The 20,963-nt window shown below is 44.5% G+C and overlaps 1 protein-coding gene across 1 annotated transcript in view; it reads left to right on the forward strand.

Moving 5' to 3' along the window:
- TM9SF3 (transmembrane 9 superfamily member 3) overlaps nucleotides 1–20,963 on the forward strand; it is a 65,576-nt gene that overhangs the window by 12,995 nt on the left and 31,618 nt on the right. The window contains exons 2-4 of the mRNA XM_068257565.1: nucleotides 11,942–12,137; nucleotides 16,331–16,453; nucleotides 19,365–19,525. Of these exons, the coding sequence (XP_068113666.1) occupies nucleotides 11,942–12,137; nucleotides 16,331–16,453; nucleotides 19,365–19,525 (480 nt within the window). The remainder of the gene's footprint in view (nucleotides 1–11,941; nucleotides 12,138–16,330; nucleotides 16,454–19,364; nucleotides 19,526–20,963) is intronic.

Here is a 20,963-nt window from a genome sequence, read left to right on the forward strand (position 1 = left end):
GCAGACCGACTGTACACCAGCACTACTGTTGGGAGAACTATCGCCCAGCGGGAGGGTCTGACGGACCCGTCGTTCTCTGTAGTAGTGCGTGTGTACTTTACAGAAAATCTTACAGAAAATTGTATGGTGTGTGCTAGGCATTAGATTTTTCTCTCTGTAATTTGAAGACTTATCATTGAACTGATGCCTCCTATGAATCTGCTTCAGAATGTGAGTAGAGTAGCTGTAACTGTACACACCTAAGCTGCCTATACTTTGCATAATTCTTAGATTGGTCATGTTTTATGATATGACACGTTTACTTTAAAGCTGTATCACCTCTCTACATTCAGCAGCTTAATGCTTTGGATGGTGAGCTTGCCCGTGTGGCTTGGGGTACAAAAAGGTCTCCAGAAATGTAGTAATACGTTCACAAAAAAATCAGCAGGGTGGAATTTGTTTGCAGTGCATACGGATTTAATTAGAACCGATTATAAATGTAGTTTTGAGAGTAAACAGTACATAGCTACCACCAAGGATTATCTCAGCAATCTTTAGCAATACAGAGATGAAGGAAAATAATTTGTACAAGGAGCTAGACTTTGATTAAATATTGACAGTGCAAGTGAGCTCAGCTGGAGTGACATGCAATCCCTGCTAGGAGATTTTCATGCAGGCTGAAATATACACAATCTTTGTAATGATTTCCCTTTTAAATGCCTATTGAGCCTTCCACATTGTCTTTATTCATATTGGCGTGTTTGATTAAAATTTTATAGAATAGACCCACATAGGCTGGTAACAGATATTAAATGAACAAAGAGCATGCTGGCTAACTAAAAAAAAAAAATTCCAGTATGTAAAAGTACTCTGTGTGGCCTAGTGCACACCAAAAACCGCTAGCAGATCCGCAAAATGCTAGCAGATTTTGAAACGCTTTTTCTTATTTTTCTGCAGCGTTTCAGCTAGCGTTTTGTGTAGCGGTTTTGGTATAGTAGATTTCATGTATTGTTACAGTAAAGCTGTTACTGAACAGCTACTGTAACAAAAACCGCCTGGCAAACCGCTCTGAAGTGCCGTTTTTCAGAGCGGTTTGCGGTTTTCCTATACTTAACATTGAGGCAGAAACGCATCCGCAATCCAAAATCTGCAGCAGCCCGGGAGTATGCGTTTCTGCAAAACGCCTCCCGCTCTGGTGTGCACACCCCCATTGAAATACATTATCCTAGCGGATCCGCACCCGCAAGCAGATCGCAAACCGCAGCGGAAACGCTCCGGTGTGCACTAGGCCTGTATGTTCGTTAGCTTACTTACCGTATACCCAATCTATGTTCAAATATAGTTTATAAATCAAGGAAAACATGAGGGACAACATCAGAATTGTTCTTATGACCATTAAATCATACCTTAAATGAGAGCGGTATGGAAGCTGACATATTTATTTCCTTTTATAAAATACTAGTTGCCTGGCTATCCTGCTGATCCTCTGCCTCTAGTACTTGTAGCTGTAGACCCTGAACAAGCATGCAGGTCTGACTGCATTAGTTGCACGCTTGTTTCATGTGTATGATTTATACACTACTTATGCCTGAAGGATCAGCAGGCCAGTCAAGGCAACTGGTATCAACTTAAAGGATATCAATATGGCAGCCTCCGTATTTCTCTCACTTCAGGTGTCCTTAACGAGACCTGAACTGAAAATTAAGTCAAAATAAACATAAACACGTCATACTTACCTCCTGTGTAGTCTATTCCTCAATCTTTCTCCTCTTCTGCGTCCTGTTAGTCTACTGTTATTAATGGAATTCTCCATCCTCCATTTTGAAAATGGCCATTAACCATAACAACTTCCTGGTAAGCACACTGTTATGTAATATCTCCCACTTGAGCCATAGGGAAACATGGACATTACCTTGCACATTTAGTTGTAACTGACAGTTGCTGATCTATAACTGACAGCAAGTGGTATATTTCAGTTCTGACAAAATATTGTCAGAACTGGAAGGGATCACTGTAAGAAGAAAATGGTGAGCTTCTGAGAGGAACTGGCGGTGATGTAAGTATGTACTATTCATTTGCAGCTACATCATGTGTTTATTTTAAATAATTTTACTCAGTTCAGGTTCCCTTTAAAGTGATACTGAGGGTAAAATGGTATGGAGGCTGCCATATTTATTTCCTTTTAAGCAATACCAGTTGCCTGGAAACCCTGCTGATGTATTTGGCTGCAGTAGTATTTGAATAACACTTGAATAACAGTAGTTTCACATATAATACTTGAATAACAAGCATGCAGCTAATCTTGTCAGAACTGGCAATGTCAGAAACACCTGATCTGCATATGTTTGTTCAGGGTCTATGACTAAAAGTTTTAAGCCTGGAAGACACGTGCAATTTTGATTGGCCAATTTTACCACTACCATGTAGTATGAACATTTATCTCCACACTCTGTTCTTAGTTTAAGAACAGAGTGTGGAGAAATAAATATGGAAGCCTCCATATAACCCTTGCTTCAGTTGTCCTTTTAAATGAGTGTTTCTTTTTAGATACAGTAGGTAGTTCCTGAGAAAGGAAACAAGCTAGCTCATCTGTCATCTAGAGTCTGGCAAACTACAATTATGTTTTTTCATGCAGAGTCATAAAGAAGGTTCATTAAAACAATTTCTTGCCAAAAAATAAAGCATTCTGATGTGTAATGTCCTGATGGGGTTTTTATCTTAATGTTTGTACATTGCACAATGTATTTAGTCTTAGCTTCAATTTATGTAGAAACCAACACACATATTGAATCTAAAAGCTTCTAAGAAACCATAAATACCAGGTAGCAGTCAGAAAGTCAATGTGAATGTTAAAACAATTAACTACAGGCTTTGGAATGCGTGCAGTAAAAAATGTATTACGCATTTCGTTTCGGTTCATTAAAAATGCTCTGCTTGTTCCCATTGCATTGATGAAGGTGAACAGCAGAGTTATATGTATTGCCTCTTTCCTAAGACACCATCTGTATGTTAAGGCTCGTACACACACACCAGATTTTTTTTAAACTACGGGTCGTAAGACCTGCCCGAGGGGCGATGGTTCTGACTACAGTTTGCATGTTTGCTCGGCGGATCATTCAAAACCAGCCTTATCAGCCTGACGACAGCCTGTACTCACATGCAAACTGTCGTCAGAACGACTGCCCCACAGGCGGGTCTGACGACCCGTAGTTTGAAAAAATCTGGTGTGTGTACGCGCCTTAAAGAGACACTGAAGCGAAAAAAAAATATATAGTGAAGTTGTGTACTATGAATAATTACTAGAAGATTAGCAGCAAAGAACATATTCTCATATTTTTATTTTAAGGTGTATATAGTGTTTTTTCTAACATTGCATCCTTCTATAATATGTGCAGATTACACAACACTCAGCATTCAAAATTATTCTTTCAGAGCAGTCTGTGAACTAATGACCTCTCCTCTAGCAGAGGAAAAGTAAATAGTTCAGGAACAGTTGAGGTAATAAAAGTCAGAAAACAGCCCTCTCCACGACTTTCAAAGTTGTAGAGCTTAATGGCTTTTTTGCATAGAGATAACTGGAGTTTCTTAACTCTTCCTGTACTGGAAACAATTAGACTGATGTATCTGATCGTAATGTTTCTTAGCTGTACTACAAATACAAATCATAATATCATTTTTTTTTCGCTTCAGTGTCTCTTTAACATTAATAGAAAGCCACCACTGATGCAGCATGTTGGCACAAAAATGTCTATCCAGCATAACTAGGAAAGGGTTGGTATGGCCAGATCATTCTCTGTGCGTCTGTATCAAAATTGAGCCTCTCAATTTTGGCCAGAAAGCGATTGAAATTACAACCAAGTGGCTACATTGCGGCAATGATCTCTGGAAAATTAATCATCATGATCTGTGCCACAAAGCGAGTAAAGATTGGGCACCTTAATACGCATGCTCAACAAGTCTTTTAAATGTACAAATATCAAACAACTTTTGTTGTTGAAACAAACCAAAAAAGTTGTTTGCTATTGTTCAACAACTAAGATGCCGCTCAAGTCATTCCAACAGTTGGATTGACTTGAGCTGCATCTTATCAGCTCCCAAAGATCATTGCTGTAATGTGGCCGCTTGGTCGTAATTTCAATCGCTTTCTGGGCAAAATTGATCAAATTACTCGATCTGGCACGGTGGAAAGATTTCACTTGAAAGGGCTCAGTCATGTGTACAGCGATTGCAGCGTCAATTTATCGACCACCGATGGACCCCCAAACAGTCCCCCCCCCCCATCGCTCCCCCCCCCCCCCCATTTAAAATGTGTAGCCCCTGTGTGAAGTGCTTGAAAGTTCACCTGTCCGCTGACTTACCTGTCCCTGCTAGCTCACCTAATCCTCTGGTAGTATCACTTTCCGAATGTGAATGACAACCGTGACACCATACAATTTTCTGTTAGATTTACCTGCTAGATAGATTTTGCTCCAACATGTTGGAAAATATCTATCTGGCAGAAAAATCTAACATAAAATTGTATGGTGTGTATCTAGCATTTAAGACCATCTAATGCTGGAAATACACCATGAGATTTTTTTGCAGATAGTTGTTCTATAGATAATTTCCGACATGTCCGATGTGATTTATAATCGTTTTTCTGATCAATTTCTCATAGTAGAGAATGGAAATCGATCGGAAAATCGAACGGACAGTAAATCTGCTGAAAAATTTCATCGTGTATTCCCAGCATAAGCTTAAATTTAATACAAGTTGCCCATATACTTCTTGATCATTCCCTGGCAGGTTTGGTCATATTGATCGATTTTCCCGGAGATTGATGCCACACCATGGATCGTAAGTTTGATTCATTTCTGTTCGGAATCGTTCAAAACTATGAATTGCACAGTCCAGTGCGCAGCAGCCGCGTTCAATTTCGGGATAACCAGTGGACAGTCCTCATGTGTAGGATGCTTCAGCAGCCGCTCCATCGTGTGCAAGTTCCCTTTCCCCTACCTGTGCCTGAGCTTTATGCAAAACGTCATTTTGAAAATTGAGCTTAAAGCGGATCCCAGATGAAACACTAACTATAACAAGTAACTTGTCTATATATCTTATCTAAAGTTTAGATTGTTTACACAGCATATCTAGCTGCAAAAGTTTAAAAAGTGTATGAATATTTATTCCTGTGATACAATGGGGGCAGCCATGTTCGTTTTGTCATATTGTCACAGGCTAAGAGCTGGAGATAGTATCAGATTTCTTGTGTGTAAATTCAGTCCCCTCTCCTCCTCCCTCCTCCCCTCTGCCTTTTGAAATCAATGGCTAGTAACACCTCCCCCTCCTCCTGCCCAGACTGAACTCCTGTAAGCCCTTGCTATTGTCTGAAAGTGCCTTGGCACTCTGAGGGCTGTGGGTGTGGCTTTTATAGTTTATAGGGAATTAAACTATTAAAACAAAAACAAAAAAGTATTTGGCTTGAGGAATGCCCTATAAACTATAGGAAAGGGACACAATTATGCAATGAGTAAAAGTTCATCTCGGATCCACTTTAACTGGACTCTTTGGAGTTAGCATTGGATTTTTGTGTTGCATTTAAACTTTTATATCATTCAACCGCTATGAAGAGAAGACGCCCAAAATCTTATCTGCCAGAGATTTGTGGATTCTCGATGAAGTGAAATTCCCAGAACAGTCATGTGACTTCCTCCTTGCTTGTGTTTTTTTTGTTTGTTTTTTTTTTTTGTTTTTTTGTTAGTGACTTGATATATTGACATGAATTACAGCAGGCCGATTTGCTCAGGCTAGTTGAAAGGTTCCCTGTGTGGTCACATACATACAGTGGGGTTTTCAATTACTGCATCAGTTTTCAGTCACAACAAAAGGTGTCAGTTGCTATACTAGGAAATTGAGTATACTTCTATACTGTGAGATACATTTTATTGTTTAGCGTGCCCTGATTTCTTTCATTTAAGGTGTGCTCATTTAAAGCCAGTAAATCTTTTGTGTTAACAATTTTTTCCACAATTTTCCTTGTCCCAGCACCTCCATATTGAAAGTCATAGGAGATAAAGAAATGTAGTTTAAAGTGTAAGTTTAAAGTGGACTCGAGAGGAAGCAACGATCAGTGGTTTTACTTACCTGGGGTTTCCTCCAGCCCCATGTGCTCTGTGGGCTCCCTCACCGTCCCACCAGGTGGCTCCGTTGTTCAGCAATATTCGGCTGTAATTGGGTCTCAGTCGCTCTAGTCGTGCTGCACTGCAAATGCTTGGCCGCGTATGCCTTGTCATCACGCTCCCACCACCGGATTGTTTTGTACTTGTGCAGGTAGTACCGTGCAGGCACAGAATGCTACTGGCATCAGGGGTGCGCAGTCGAGCTGACTGGCACGACTAAAGCCCAGTTATAGGAGAAGATTTAAAGGGATACTGTAAGGGGGTCGGTGGAAAATGAGTTGAACTTACCTGGGGCTTCTAATGGTCCCCCGCAGACATCCTGTGCCTGCGCAACCACTCACCGATGCTCCGGTCCCGCCTCCGGTTCACTTCTGGAATTTCAGACTTTAAAGTCTGAAAACCATTGCGCCTGCTTTGCCGTGTCCTCGCTCCAGCTGATGTCACCAGGAGCGTACTATGCAGGCACAGACCATAGTGGGCCTGCGCAGCACGCTCCTGGTGACATCAGTGGGAGTGAGGACACGGTAACGCAGGCGCACTGGTTTTCAAACTTTAAAGTCTGAAATTCCAGAAGTGAACAGGAGGCGGGGCCGGAGCATTGGGGAGTGGCTGCGCGGGCACAGGATGTCTGCGGGGGACCATTAGAAGCCCCGGGTAAGTTCAACTAATTTTCCCCCGACCCCCTTACAGTATCCCTTTAATTCACAGGGATCAGTTATGCGTTAATGTGTGTGAACTACAATGGAGCCTGGGCATAGACTTTAATGCAAAGCCTGCGTGCAGCGAGTTAGAATAATGCGATCAGTTCCTACGCAGTACTGTAAACAGGCCCATATATTTAAAAACAAAATAAGTGTGCTACTCTGGTTAACAGGGCATTTACAGCAAATACAGAGTCTGGCTCGCTTATCCATTAAGGTAATGCATCCCTGACAGTGTGTAATAAGAGAACATACACAAACCGTTTATATCACGCTTTTCTCCAGGCGGACGCAAAGCGCCAGAGCTGAAGCCACTAGGACGCGCTCTATAGGCAGTAGCAGTGTTAGGGAAACTTGCCCAGGGTCACTTTAAACTCAGTACAGATAGTTCTTCCTAATATAACATATAGCTGAATCTAAAACGTCCCTTTTCCTCCACATTTGACCGCCTTCTCAGAAAGAGTTCTGAAGCATTATATGTCAGTAGAAGGATGAAACTGATTGCATTCCAGTGTTCTCCCCATGCTCCACCCAGCTAGTTTTGGTGAGTACCGAGCTGTCATCGGCTGACCACCTCCCCTGCTGTAAGCAGAGTTGCTCACAGAAGCACTGGCCCTGCATTCTCTCATCTCGTCCCACCTGGCTACTTTTTCATGCCACCCAGCTACTATTTAATGCCACCCGGCTGGAAACAATTTCTGGCGAGAACACTGTGTTCACCAAATCAGCGGGCTTCACTCCTCACTTCTTGGATCCGGATTCCAAGCGGGATAACCTCAGATTTGCATTTAAAATACAAGCGGAATCTCCAAATAGTGTCACTCCTCTCCACCACCAGCGTGCTCTAATCTTCACACCAATCTTCAGACCTAAAAGGGGCCCATACACCTAACGATTTTCCCGCCGATATACAGCTGTTTCGATCACAGTGATCGAAACGGCTGTGAAATCGCTGCGCACACCACTGACAGAACGATCGATTTCGGTCCGAAATCGATCATTCCCGTCGACCCATCCGTGCGGAAGATTTTTCTCGGTCGCCGGCGGGTCAGGAGTGCGTCGTTAGCGGCGTTCGAATGCCCGACGCAATGTAGCGGGTATACATTACCTGCTCCGGCCGGCGCGAATCCCCGCTCACTGCTGTCTTCTCCGCTCTGGTCTGGTCTTCGGCATGCTTCACTTCTTCCGGCCCGGTAGGAAGTTTAATCAGTAGAGGGCGCTCTACTGTTTAAACTTTCTGCCGGGCAGGAAGAAGTGAAGCATGCCAGAGACCAGACCAGAACAGCGAAGACAGCGGGACAAGCGCCGGCGGAGCAGGTAATGTATGCGGGGGGAAGCGGCGGCAGCAGCACCACAGATTGTGAATGGTTTCAGGCTGAAATCGGTTCACAATCTGTTTGCAGTAAAGGTGGCCATACGATCCCTCTCTGATCAGATTCGATCAGAGAGGGATCTATCTGTTGGTCGAATCTGATGGCAAATCGACCAGTGTATGGCCACCTTAAAGGGATACTGTAGGGGGGTCGGGAGAAAATGAGTTGAAGTTACCCGGGGCTTCTAATGGTCCCCCGCAGACATCCTGTGTTGGCGCAGCCACTCACCGATGCTCCGGCCCCGCCTCCGGTTCACTTCTGGAATTTAAGACTTTAACCTATTTTGGTTCCTGGACGTAGTTTCTACGTCCAGGAACCATGCGCGCTCCTGCGGCCAATCCCGCGCATGCACGCGCACTCCCGGCCGCGGATTCGGTAGCCAGGGAATCAATGTATTGGGCTATGGTGCCCGATCATTGATTCCTCTCCCCCGCTGAAAAAGCGACAGCTTCTCTCGGAAGCTGCGCCTTTTCTGGCCATTCCCTCTCCGATGAGTCACTCTAATGCTGGGAATACACGGTTCGTTTTTGCCTTCGTTTAAACCTTCGTTTCGATTGTGCCTTTTGTCCTTTTCGATCCCGAAATAATCGGTCATACGGTTAATATCACCACCCACGGTTTCGTTTTTTTTTTCGATTCTGATGGTTTCGTTTTTCCAATGATCGAAGGCTGCAAAGAAACGAAACGAAAATCCCTTTTTACAGGGACGGACTAGCATAAACGAATATATAATCGATCTGAACAGCCATCAAGCCTACCAATGGCTCGATTAGATGGATAAAGAGAGATAATATCAAACATGTTCGATCACTAGTCGTTCGTTTTTGGGGTCTATTAATCGAAACTATAATGAGATTATGACTATTTTCACATACGTTTTCAACACTCGATTCGTTTACCGAACGAATCGAAGGTTTAAACGAAGGCAAAAACGAACCGTGTATTCCCAGCATAAGCGTGTGTTACGCTTAGAGTGACGTCCTGTAAACAAACTCATGGCCGCCATCTTGTGGCCAAAAAGTAATACTACACCTGTAAGAAAAAAAAAATACAAATTAACACACATTTACATTATAAATCTATTGTTTACCTCCCACCCTCCCAAAACTACCCAAATAAAATGTTTACTATAAAAAAAAAAAAACCATTACAATAAAAAAAAAAACATGTAAATATTTACCTAAGGGTCTAAACTTTTTAAATATCAATGTAAAGATGAAATATTTCTATTTTTTTTTTTATTTTAAACTTGTAAATAGTGATAGATGCAAAATGGAAAAAATGCACCTTTATTTCCAAATAAAATATTGTCGCCATACATTGATAGGGACATAATTTTAACGGTGTAATAACCGGGACATATGGGCAAATACAATACGTGAGTTTTAATTATGGAGGCATGTATTATTTTAAAACTATAATGGCTAAAAACTGAGAAATAATGAATTTTTCCATTTTTTTCTTATTCTTCCTGTTAAAATGCATTTACAGTAAAGTGGCTCTTAGCAAAATGTACCCCCCAAAGAAAGCCTAATTGGTGGCGGAAAAAACAAGATATAGATCAGTGCATTGTGATAAGTAGTGATAAAGTTATAGGCTAATGAATGGGAGGTGAACATTTCTCACGTGAAAATGACGGAACGCGAATGGGTTAAAGTCTGAAAACCACTGCGCCTGCGTTGCCGTGTCCTCGATCCCGCTGATGTCACCAAGAGCGCACAGCGCAGGCCCAGTATGGTCTGTGTCTGCGCAGTACACTGCTGGTGACATCAGCGGGAGTGAGGACATGGCAACCCAGGCGCAGTGGTTTTCTGACTTTAAAGTCAGAGATTCCAGAAGTGAACTGGAGGCGGGGCCGGAGCATCGGTGAGTGGCTGCGCCAACACAGGATGTCTGCGGGGGACCATTAGAAGCCCCGGGTAAGTTCAACTCATTTTCCCCCGACCTCAAACCCCCCCCCCCCCCTACAGTATCCCTTTAAGGCTGGTTTCACAGTGGGACGTTAAAGTCCCACGTTAAAGCAGCCAGTAACGCAGCCTAACTCACAGCACTGTAAAATCAATTGTGCTGTTCACAGTGCCCACGTTGTGTTACATAGTAACGCAGCACGTTTAAACAGTGCTGCATGCTGTAAGTTATACTGGGCTAAGCAGCGTTAGACTGCTTGCACATGCTCAGTAATGTTGGAGGAGGTCGTCTCCCCTCCTCCTCCTCTGTAGCCAGCCACATGACTAATTAATATTCACTGCATTGCAGAGACTCCTGGTAGGACTGTAGTGTTGTCCTGAAATGAACTGTTCATTTGATCCGGATTTTTTTTGTGAGTCGAATCATCCGGATCATCACAATGAAAGATTCGGTTCACAATGGATGTCTGTCTGGAAGAAACAGGAACATACAGAATGTACAGTGCAGGGAAAGTCCTGTCCTGCTAGTCATTTAACCCAGTCTGCTTCCCTAGTAAAATGATTCAAATGATTCGGTTCAAAGATCCGGATCTTTTCAATGATCCGATTCAAATGATCCGAATCCTTAAAAAGATCCGGACTTCCTATCACTAACCTGGAGCGGCTGCTTTGAGATCTGCATAACGCAGCTCAATCTGACGTCCAGCTTCAACACCCACCATACGTTGCGTTAGGGGCATGTTATGCGACCACAACGTCCCCTAAAACGCAACGTCTTGGTGGGAAAGTAGCCTTAAGCAGCATTTACAGGCGTAGATGCGGCGGCGATGTTCCTTATCAATCGAGCCGCTGATGCGGCTTGATTGATAAGATCCGACAGGACGGATCTCCCCACCGCCGATTCCCTGCGAGGGGACAATGGCAGGGAATCGAGCGGAATATAAGCGGCGGGGAATCAAATCCGGCGCGCGAGCGGGGACGCGGAAGAGGCGATCCGGCGGCTAATCGAGCCGCCGGATCGGAGCCTAGTCTACCCATGTAGATGAGGCTTAAAACTCAAAAAGAACTTCCAATAGTGTAATACAGTTAACATCTTGTGCTTTCAAATGAGCTTATCTGCCATCTCTGCTATTGCAGTCATGTGACACAGGGGAAAGATGAAATTAAAACTTGTGGTTAAACACAAATGAAGGGGAATTAAACGGGCTAAGCTCCCTAGATACATACATGTTGCATTTCTCATTTGTCTTAATCACAAGTTGTAAATTGATCTCTCCCCTGTGTCACCTGACTGCCATGGCAGAGATGGCAGATAAACTAATTTGAATGCACAAGATGTTAGCAATATGTCTGCTTACATGAATCAGGAAGTAGAAACTGAGCAGATTTATTTTAGTATTTATATCAGCTGTAAAAAAATGTTTTTTGTTTAAAGGTTCTTAAGCTGTTGCGTATCTTTTAGAGCAGAGAGGATGTTCTGAGTTCATGTCCGCTTTAAGACATTGTTACAATTTTATAAGGATAAAAAGCACAACTAAAAACAGCCGCCAAAGCCCTGTGCTTGGGGACAGAACTTGGGTATGCTGCTTACAGGTTGCTATAGCAATGTATATCGTTTTAAAGGAAATAAATATGGCAGCCTCCAAATCCCCCTCAGGTCATGTGTCCTCTAACAAATCTAGGCATTTAACCTCAGTGTTGCATTTATTTTTTTTAAAACCATTTATGTGAACTCTAATTTTATTTACATATAAAATACTGCCGTTTATATGAATACAAATTTTAGATGTGCAGGTGATTTATAGACTCTTTGTTTTCGTCTGCAGTATAATGAGAAAGAAGAGGTGGTGTTATGGATGAACACAGTAGGACCGTACCACAATCGGCAAGAAACATACAAGTACTTCTCCCTGCCGTTCTGTGTCGGAACAAAGAGAAGTATTAGCCACTACCATGAAACATTAGGAGAAGCTCTACAAGGAGTGGAATTAGAGTTTAGCGGCTTAGATATTAAATTTAAAGGTGAGTTTTACTTACCCTTTTTTTTAAACGTCAATGTCTTCCTACCCCCTTAAACTGACTACGCTGCAGAGTACCTATTTAGGTGAACCCTGACTAGGACGACGGACTGGTCTTTGTTAAAATGTACCTGCAGCAAATTAACATAAAAAAAATAATCAGATGATTACCTAAGAGGAGAGAAGCCTCTGGATCCACCAAAGGCTTCCCACATCCTCCTGGCCCCTACCATTGCCGTACATGGACTCCCTAACATATCCGCCAAGAGCTTGTCAGATATGTTATTGTGACCGCACTCCTCTCCATGCACAAGAGCAGCCATACTGCGACTACGGCTGTGCCTGCGCAGTAAGCTGAAGAGCTGTTCTGCTACTGTGCAGGCATGGCCATACTTGTGCATGAAGAGGAGCACATTTATAATCTTAAAGAGGATCCCAGGCAGCAGTGGTTGTCTCCAGTCAGACGTCTAAAGCTTCTGGAGGATCCAGAGGCTTGCCTCTGCTTGTGAAGTATCTGTTTATGTTGCAATCCCCCTCATGTTCTTTTTAAGGTAATCAGAAAACACACGCGCGCATGCCAATCTCTGTAATTTGGCAGTCATTTACTTTAAAGAGTAACTGTCAGGCTGCAGAAGCTAATTTAAACCTCTATTCTCCTGTGTTAAACACTTTAGACAGAAGCCAAAAAGACATTACTAAAGATAAAAATCTCTCTTACATTTAATGTGTGCTTATCAGCACAGCTAAGCTCCTAAGGAGGACGCAAGCCGCATTCCATACTGCAAAGCATTCTGGGGCCCTCCCCTCGGCTGCTAAGGAGAAGACGGGATCAAGTTTCAGCAGCTTCTAACTCAGTCCAGCCACAGCACAGATAAATCTCCGCGGGCAGAGTACACTGCAGGAGTCAGCTATTGTTCCTAGCCACATGGCTCATTAATATTCACTGCACACTGTGTTATTCTGTACGAGCTGTTCTGTGATCAGAAGCAGGCAGGACATGACGACACATTTGGCTTCACAAACATGGAACCTGCCATGGGCTGTCAGGAGCATCATTCTCTGCATATACTATATAAAAATTCTGTGAAATCCAAACGTGGACAGTGAAATGCATATGTAATGTAAGTACAGCCAATCTTTAGCTACTGATATATGTGTTTATTTTCTCTGAGACCTTATACCTAACAGCTCCTCTTTAAGAAAACAATACTGGTTACATTTTCTGTCATACATTTTAAATATGATCCATTGAACACTATTCTTTGCTTTCTGTCAATTAGGCAGTTCCCTATCCATCCACACAAATCCTTCCCTAAAAGATAAGATAAAGGAGTTTATCGATAACCAAACTTAATTCCCTTAGCATCCGAGGATGTATGCCAGCGCTGGACAAACTTCGGCCTACTGGCCGAAACCAGCCCGAGTGCGCTGCTCTCCAGCCGTCCGACAGGCGGCCAAATTCCCCTCCTTTTCCCCTCCCTCTGTGAAAAGTTGTGAGCGGGCAGCGGGGGATTTTGAAACTCTCCTTGCTCACCAATGCCCTGCGTCGCGTCACATGGTGTGGCGTCGGGACACGTCAGCATGTAATGCGCTGGCACGTCCTGACGTCACGTCATGTGATGCCCTGTTGCCATGGACATGCAACGCGGGACAGGTGAGCGAGGCGAGTTTCAAAATCCCCCCGCTGCCCGCTCGCAACCTTTCACGGAGGGAGGGTGTTTGGAATTTCAGGCATGCGGTCCACACAATGCAGCCCGGACCACGTAAAGTTTGCCCAGGCCTGATGTTTGCCATCCAGGCCAGGTGCCCTATCAATTTTGATTTTATTTGGTCTTGTCTTTACTCCTTCCTGTGTTAAGTATTTAATAGTAAAATTGGAAGATTGGGACCTTTCCACATCTGTAATTTGCCCTTGTGAAGACAGAAGCAAAGCAAGCATTCAGTAGCTCATCCCTGGTTTAGTGAAGTGTCTAATTTTCTTAAAGGACTTCCGAGGCCAAAATTAATAAAATCACACTATACCTTTTTTTGCAGAATCCACGGAGGACGTCCTGCCCGTCCTCCGCTCTGTTCCGCCATCAATGCACGTCTTATTGTTCCCCTACGGCTCGGCCCGACCCCCACCGAACGGGTCGCATGGATGCCACCTCTAATATGGCCGCCGCCTTGCTCCGCGGCTGCGCAGTACGCTTTGTCGCTAGCGCGACTGCGCAGCCTATTGCCCGCCTCCCGCCGCGTACTAGGTCCCGGCATGCTCCCCAAGCGTACGTCGGGCGGGCGCACACAGGCTGCGCAGTCGCGCTAGCGACAAAGCGTACTGCGCAGCCGCGGAGCAAGGCGGCGGCCATATTAGAGGTGGCATCCATGCGACCCGTTCGGTGGGGTCGGGCCGAGCCGTAGGGGAACAATAAGACGTGCATTGATGGCGGAACAGAGCGGAGGACGGGCAGGACGTCCTCCGTGGATTCTGCAAAAAAAAAGGTATAGTGTGATTTTATTAATTTTGGCCTCGGAAGTCCTTTAAAAGGCATCAGAGGTAACAGTAACATATTTTGCTTTACTTAGCTGGTGCTCCTTCCAGACCCTAGGAGTCTGTGTGGTCCCTCAATCCAGTTCCATTCTCCTCCAGTGCTTGGCTAGTCCCTCCATAATGATTTCTGGGACGGCAGCTTCAGCGCAGGCGCTTCTCGCAGTGGGAGTGTTATGTGCAGTAGCAATCCCGGCTACGGTTTCGCAGGCTACGGTATATGTGCACGCATGTGCAGAAGCTGCTGACGCTGTGGGTCGGCAATCATTATGGAGGGGCTAGACTGCACTGGAGGAGTGAAAGTGCATCTTTACAGCCTTAGCCTCGATTTGTCACTATTATGAATTCTGATATAGTAAACTACTTTGCCAGGTCCCTTGGATTCTACTGTACTTGTATTTGAGAAGCAGTCTGTATGGTACTTTATGCCTAGAGACAGTGAAGCATTAAGTAATTGCCTGTCTCCAGTCCATAAATAGTAACCAGAGCTGGCTGCCTTTTCCAGTGAGCGTTTACTTTTGTGAGTCACAACAGTTGATTTCCTAAAGCAGATTTGCAATGAAGAAAACTGAACGTTATCTCTGTTCATGTCAAACATTCGAATAGGTGTATGGGAATTTAAAATTAAAACTCATCTGAACCTGATTAGATGCTAGTGAGTGGTGTGAGCAGTTCTCTTTACTGCATTTATTCTTCAGTAAATCATCCCCACAGATTGTGGCAGCCATGTACTTATCTTATGTGGAGACTGAGCGTCTGACAGAGAACTGCAATGTATTTGCTTTCCTGATTCTCTCCCTCATTGCCAGTCTGTCAGTCTTCTCAGACTCAAAACCACTCATGTTTCATGCTGTATGTCAGGTCCTGTTCCACAGAGATAAGAATGGCCTGCCTGGCAAACGCCAGACTGAGAATCTTCAAATCTCTATTAAATCTAGTGTTTTAATATAAGGTGTAGCAAATATGTAGAATGCAGCACTTTCTTTTCTCATCAATCTCTCCATGAATAACTCAATGGGCATGATTCACAAAGCTTTTTCACCTGTTTTCTTCTGGTTTCACCTTATCTGTCACATTGCTAAGCTCCCAAAGAGCAGATATAAAATATAATTAAAGGAAACCAGACACGATCGATGCTGCAGATTTGATACTTACCCAGGGCTTCCTCCAGCCCCATTAACACGTCTGAGTCCCTTGCTGTCCACCTTCGCTCTACTGCACAGCTGCAATCAGCCCCGGTAACTGGTTCAGTGGCGTCAGATGGGGTCTTCTGCGCATTAGCGGACCTCCCTCACATGCACAGTAGACTGACCCCAACTGACGTGATTGAACCTGTTACCGGGGCTGATTGTGGCTGAACGGCAGACCGTGGGAGGTCGGCGAGGTACTCAGGCGTGCTTATGGGGCTGGAGGAAGCCCTGGGTAAGTATCAAATCTGCAGCATTGATCATCTCTGGTACACTTTAAGGTAAGAAAAGTAATATTGAAATAAATGTAATCAGGAACAACTTGCTTTGAGTGAATATTTTGCTTGTAAATGTGCTGAAAGGTTATTTTTTATCAATTTGGCATAAATAAGTCATTAATGATAAGTTTGTGAATAGACCCCAATGTGTTTACTGAAAGTAGGTTATGCTGTGAAGTTTAGTAATTTTCTTCTGTTTTCACAGTTGATGTCATGCAGTCAACGTATTGTGAAATTGAATTAGACAAGGCGAAGAGAGATGGGTTTGTTTACGCCATTAAGAATCATTACTGGTACCAGATGTACATAGATGACTTGCCAATATGGGGTAAGGACTTGTACTCTTTACAATGTGTCGTATCTTGAAATGAAAAGGCTTCATGTTTTAGACAACCTGTTGGCTGGAAAAGCTAATTCACTCACATCGGATATTTTTATGTTTTAAGGTAGCCATACACTGGTCGATTTGCCATCAGATTCGACCAACAGATAGATCCCTCTCTGATCGAATCTGATCAGAGAGGGATCGTATGGCCACCTTTACTGCAAACAGATTGTGAACCGATTTCAGCCTGAAACCGTTCACAATCTGTTGTGGTGGTGCTGCTGCTGCCGCCGCCCCGCATGCCCGCATACATTACCTGCTCCGCCGGCATGACTGCCCCCGGTCACGGCTGCTCCGTCTGCGCTCTGGTCTCCAGGTCCGGCATGCTTTACTTCGATTGGCACGATTGGCAGCAGATTCGATCCCAGTGATCGAATCTGCTGTCGAAACGGCGGCAAATCGGGCCAGTGTATGGCCAGCTTTACTTTTGCTAGGGATACTTTGGAGCAGATTAATCAAGACAAGCACAGGGGAAATTTGATAAAAAATAGAGCAATTGTGCAGATCAACCAATCAGGTTTTAATTAAGTGAAAGAAAGATTCAGATTGGTTATTCCGGGCAACTGCTGTACTTTGCTCCAGTTTTTATTGTAGCTATCTGTTACATTTGCTGTTGCTTTGTGAGTTTTCTCTAGATGTTCCCATCCCACTATCTAGAATTGGGCTCCTTTTCCACTAGCTGCAATCCGCTTAAAGCAAATCGCTGTCGTTTTTCCGATCGCTAGTGCACCGCAGTTTACATGTAAATCGGGATGCACTTTTCCATTAGCGCGGTTTGATTTTTTGCAATCGTCAGGCTGCACAATTATTCGTTCGATCGCGTTTTACTCCCGATGGCTCACAGCGCAATCGCAGCAAGTGGAAAAAGCTTTTGCGATCGCAAACACATTTGCAATTGCGTTTGTAAGTGGAAAAGGGCCCTTATGCTGCTAACTTAATAAAAAAACAAAGCACACAAATTACATAAAATGCAGTACTTTTAAAAGTGACATTGCAAAAGGTAAAATATACCGTATATACTCGCATATAAGCCGACCCGCATATAAGCCGACCCTCCAACTTTTCCCTGAAAAAACAGGAAAAAATGATTGACCCCCATATAAGCCGGGGTTAGGAAATGCTGGATTGGTGCAGCCCCCCAGTGTGTCCCAGTATAGCTAGTATAGTGCCCAGTATAGATAGGTAGTGTCCAGTATAGCTAGTATGGTGCCCAGTATAGCTAGTATAGTGCCCAGTATAGCTAGTATAGTGCCCAGTATAGCTAGTATAGTGCCCAGTATAGCTAGTATAGTGCCCAGTATAGCTAGTATAGTGCCCAGTATAGCTAGTATAGTGCCCAGTATAGCCAGTATAGTGCCCAGTATAGCCAGTATAGTGCCCAGTATAGCGCCCAGTATGGGTAGGTAGTGCCTCAGTTTAGCTAGTATATTGCCCCGTTTAGCTAGTATAGTGCCCCAGTATGGCTAGTATAGTGCCCAGTTTAGCTAGTATAGTGCCCAGTTTAGCTAGTATAGTGCCCAGTTTAGCTAGTATAGTGCCCCAGTTTAGCCAGAATAGTGCCCAGTTTAGCCAGAATAGTGCCCAGTTTAGCAAGTATAGTGCCCAGTTTAGCCAGTATAGTGCCCCAGTATGGCTAGTAAAGTGCCCAGTTTAGCTAGTATAGTGCCCAGTTTAGCTAGTATAGTGCCCAGTTTAGCTAGTATAGTGCCCAGTTTAGCTAGTATAGTGCCCAGTTTAGCTAGTATAGTGCCCCAGTATGGCTAGTAAAGTGCACAGTTTAGCCAGAATAGTGCCCAGTTTAGCCGGAATAGTGCCCAGTTTAGCCAGAATAGTGCCCAGTTTAGCCAGAATAGTGCCCAGTTTAGCCAGAATAGTGCCCAGTTTAGCCAGTATAGTGCCCAGTTTAGCCAGTATAGTGCCCCAGTATGGCTAGTAAAGTGCCCAGTTTAGCCAGTATAGTGCCCAGTTTAGCCAGTATAGTGCCCAGTTTAGCCAGTATAGTGCCCAGTTTAGCCAGTATAGTGCCCAGTTTAGCCAGTATAGTGCCCAGTTTAGCTAGTATAGTGCCCAGTTTAGCTAGTATAGTGCCCAGTTTAGCTAGTATAATGCCCAGTTTAGCTGGTATAGTGCCCAGTTTAGCTGGTATAGTGCCCCAGTATGGCTAGTATGGTGCCCAGTTTAGCCAGTATAGTGCCCAGTTTAGCCAGTATAGTGCCCAGCATAGGTAGGTAGTGCTCCCCCCTCCCCCCGCGGCCGCTATTACCTGCTTAGGCAGCGGCCGCTTCCTAATCCGCGTTCCCCTTCTGTTTCAGAGTCTATCACAGCAGTGCGCCCGGCGCTGCTGCTGTGACGATGCAGAGTGCAGGAAAGAGCGCGGCTCCCTATGGCGGCGATCTGTATCGCCGTTACCAGGGGAACCGCTCTTTCCTGCCCCCTGCATCGTCACAGCAGCAGCGCCGGGTGCGCTGCTGTGATAGACTCTGAAACAGAAGGGGAACGCGGATTAGGTAAGGGCCGCTGCCTAAGCAGGTAATAGCAGCGGCGGCCGCGGGGAGGGGGGGGGGGAGCGGGGCGCGGACCACCCACCACTAGACCACCAGGGAAGACTCGCATACAAGCCGACCCCCCAACTTTTGACCCCCTTTTTGGGGGTCAAAAATTCGGCTTGTATGCGAGTATATACGGTATATCCATGCAATTTACAAAGCTATTCTATAAAGCAGTGCCTGTTATTTGTCTTTGTTGCCTGTGAATGTTGAAGCGGAAATTACTTTCATTCATTTTATTGGTGATCACATAATTTTCCTGTCTTTAAGTTCGAATTTCAAAATCATGGCCTCTGTCTTCATTGCAGGTATTGTTGGAGAGGCTGATGAAAGTGGGGAAGATTACTTCCTTTGGACATACAAGAAGCTTGAGATTGGCTATAATGGAAATCGTATTGTAGATGTGAATCTCACCAGTGAAGGGAAAGTGAAACTTGTTCCCAACACAAAGGTTCCAATGTCCTACTCTGTAAGTTTACAAAGCTATATTTAGTCTGAGCTAATACTTGCAGCTTGAATTTTGTGTCTGTTGATAAAAATCTGTTTCAGGTTTTGCTTATCTAAAACAAAAAAGTTTAGATACTTGCCTAGGAAGGATTGCTCTTGATTCCATAGAGCCTTCCCATCCTTTTTACGGTGTCCTTGTTCCAGCATTGTCCCTCCCGGTGAAGTTATTCGACCTACAGGTCGAGTATGTCTTCTTCCCTCCTTGGGCAGGCTTTGGAAGTACTTGGGTCCCGAGGAACTTCCAAAGACAAGCGCATCTGTACTGCACTTTTCTTAGAAATTCCTCGAGGACCTGAACACTTTTGAAGCCTACACAGTCCTGAAGACACAGCCAGGCATGAATTGTGAATGTGGACAGCGGTGGAAGGACAACACAGAGAGACGACCGGGAAGGCTCTATGGCAGGACTTCCCAACCCTTTCCTCAAGTACCACCAGCAGTTTTTTGCAGAAAACCACAAACATGCACAGTTGTGGTAATCAGTGTCTCAGCAGAGCTGATAACTGCCTCTGTGGATTTCTACAAAACATGCACTGTTGGTGGTACTTGAGGACAGGGTTGAAAAGCCCTGCTCCATGGTATCCAGAGCCTTCCCTCTCCATAGGTGAGTATCTAACCTGAAGCGAGGTTTCTTATTGTTGCCAGAAGTGTCCCCAGACTTGCACTACAAAGCTTGTGAGTGTGTATTTGTGTACACACACACACACACACACACACACACACACACACACACACACACACACACACACACACACACACACACACACACACACACACACACACACACACACACACACACACACACACACACACACACACACACACACACACACACACACACACACACACACACACACACACTATAGTCCCATCACTAACTGTCCCTCAGATGGGCTCACAATTTAATCCCTACTTTATTCATTTGGCCTTCATAGCCTAGTACCAATTTAGTGGGGATGCTTATACACGCACGTATACCATACCTACATATGTTCACCAAGTAAGAAAACAGTCAACAGCAGTAACAGAAATGGCGTTTTCACACGTGTGTAGGTTGTGAGCAATACTAATGCATTTTTGTCGTTTCCCTTCTAGTCTTCTTAATGTATTCCGATCAGGGCTGCTCAAATCTGTGTCTGGGAGACATCCGGATATCTCCCTGTAAACCTGGGGGGGTCAATCTTACCTGTCTGACGTCTTCTTCGTCCAACCCTCGGCGCCTCCCACGATGCTGTCCAAGCGGCGGTCACGTGATTACAAACACTTCCTCCTTCCGGGTTTAAAGAGACTCTGTAACAACAAAAACCTTCCCTGGGGGGTACTCACCTCGGGTGGGGGAAGCCTCCGGATCCTAATGAGGCTTCCCACGCCGTCCTCTGTCCCACGGGGGTCTCGCCGCA

Source organism: Hyperolius riggenbachi, chromosome 10 (genome assembly GCF_040937935.1).
Source record: "Hyperolius riggenbachi isolate aHypRig1 chromosome 10, aHypRig1.pri, whole genome shotgun sequence".
NCBI classification, from domain to species: domain Eukaryota; kingdom Metazoa; phylum Chordata; class Amphibia; order Anura; family Hyperoliidae; genus Hyperolius; species Hyperolius riggenbachi.